The sequence below is a fragment of the Triticum urartu genome, chromosome 2, assembly GCF_003073215.2.
Source record: "Triticum urartu cultivar G1812 chromosome 2, Tu2.1, whole genome shotgun sequence".
NCBI classification, from domain to species: Eukaryota; Viridiplantae; Streptophyta; class Magnoliopsida; order Poales; family Poaceae; genus Triticum; species Triticum urartu.
In genome coordinates this window covers 730,109,969-730,111,820 of record NC_053023.1, presented here as the reverse complement: position 1 = coordinate 730,111,820, position 1,852 = coordinate 730,109,969, and the positions used below count along the sequence as shown (strand labels likewise).

Sequence of the window (1,852 nt, the reverse complement as noted above, 5' to 3'; positions counted from 1 at the left end):
TGCTTAGCACACAAGGCAATGGGTGCTTATGGGCCAGGCGACAACGAGGTTGGCACTTAATCATTTCTAGAGGCTTTAATAACAAGAACTAATTAAAAGAGCAGATTCTTAGTCCTGCTACTAGCAGCGGGAATCATATCAAACGACGGTTCGTAGAGCAAGATTTTGCTGAAGCAGCTCGCCAATGGCGAGGAGAGAAAGGGGAAATGGGGAAAGTTTCTTGTTGAACCAAATGAGCAAAAATATGGTACATGAGAGGCCTGGATGTGGGGAGATTTTGGTCGGATTGGACCTTCACAATCCCCACCCGGAGCCTCGGGGTTGCTCGTTCATCAGAGTTGCAAGAAATCAAAAGGTGCATAGAGCGGGTGCTCTTGCTTGCTTGGACAAAACGACCGAACTGCTACTACTACTACTGCTTTCACTGACCTTGCTGGTCTCCTTCCTCCCTAATCTACGACAAGTTCTAGCGGCGGCGGCAGAGGAGGTCAGGTCCAGGCGGCCCACACCTTCTCGCCGATGAAGCGCACCAGCTTGCCCACGGCGCTCTTCTCGGCCGAGTTGCTGGCGCCCGCGCAGTCGCTGTCGTCCGTCAGGGCCTCCTCGCCGCCGTAGAGGCTGTCCGCGCCGTCGTCCTCGTCGCCCTCGTAGTCGCCGTCCTCGCCGCCGTCCGACGCGCAGCAGCCTTGCGGTTGCAGGTGGTCATCCGCGCACCCGGCCTGAGCCTCCGCGGCTCCGTGCTCCTCGGCGGCGGCGTCGATGGCGCACGGCCCGCTGCGGCCACGGCGGCGGCGGCGGTGGCCGCGGCGCGTGGCGCCGCCTGGTCCTCCAGCTCCTTTGGCTGCCCCCTCGCCTCCGCCGCCGTTGCCCTCCTCGACGGCGTCGATGATGCGGTGGATGAGGTGGCGGTTGGGGGAGGCGTCCCAGCGGGCCCAGAAGCTCTTGTAGCAGCCGAAGCAGCCGCAGCCCATCTCCGGCTGGTGCGGCCCGTTGAGCCGCCTGCGCCGGCCCCCGCCAGCACCCGCCGCCGCGCCGCCAGCTCCTCCAGAGAGCAGGTAGGCGAGCACCTCCTGCTCCTCGGCGGTGAGCGCGGCCACGAGCGCCAGCAGGGTGGCGGGCAGCATGGCGAGCGCCACCGCGGGCGCGTCCGGCCCCGGCGCCGGCGCCGGGTGCACCCGCCGGCCCTTCCCCTGGTACAGCTTCTTCATCCCCGGCCCCCGCAGCAGTTGAAGTAGTAGCACTCACTGGCTGGCGATGGCGGGCGGGTTAAGTGGCGGGTAACAACCTGGTCGACGGCGTGCGGGGAGGGGGAGGGGGGGGGGGGGGGGGGGGGGGGGCTCGTCGGCTGCGACGTTGCTGTATGGCGGCTGCGCAGCTCTTCTCAGCTTCTTGGGGGGCTGAGGTGAGGCGAGGGGAGGGAGGAAGAGAACGAGGGATGGGCTAACCCTACCCTCCCCTTGGGGTGGTGATGGGGTGTGGTGTGGTGGTGGGTTGGGTCTGGTGGGTGGGAACCCAGGACCCTATTATTATTGCAGCCTGGGAGAAGCCAAGGCGATGGGGATGCCAAATCTCCATTGGTCCAACTTCGTCTTTGGTTTGGGTAGTCGTGGTACTACTACCTGTGGTGTGTGGCGTGTGTTTGGTGGTGTCGCGACGGCAGGCAACGGAAGTCTTGGATACGACCGCGTAAACGTAGGACGGTCGCCGGGGCGGCGGCGGCACGGCACGGCACGGCGGTGCAGGCGAAACGCACGGGCGTGTCGTGGTTGGACCTCAGCCGTGAGCAAGTTCAGACCTTTTTGGGAGAATTGGTAGGGGTGAGGCAGGTCACCCTGCTGGCTCGACGTAGTAC

At 64.5% G+C, this 1,852-nt stretch overlaps 1 protein-coding gene across 1 annotated transcript; it reads right to left on the bottom strand.

Moving 5' to 3' along the window:
- Positions 1-207: 207 nt before the first annotated feature.
- Positions 208-1,517, bottom strand: LOC125540221. The gene has a single exon (XM_048703798.1). It carries the CDS (start codon positions 1,206-1,208, stop codon positions 489-491), a length of 720 nt encoding a protein of 239 aa, XP_048559755.1. The 5' UTR covers positions 1,209-1,517; the 3' UTR covers positions 208-488.
- Between the last annotated feature and the right edge of the window lie 335 nt (positions 1,518-1,852).

Coding starts and splice junctions, on each gene's coding strand:
- LOC125540221 (XM_048703798.1), bottom strand. CDS start 1,208: ATGAAGAAGCTGTACCAGGGGAAGGGCCGGCGGGTGCACCCGGCGCCG.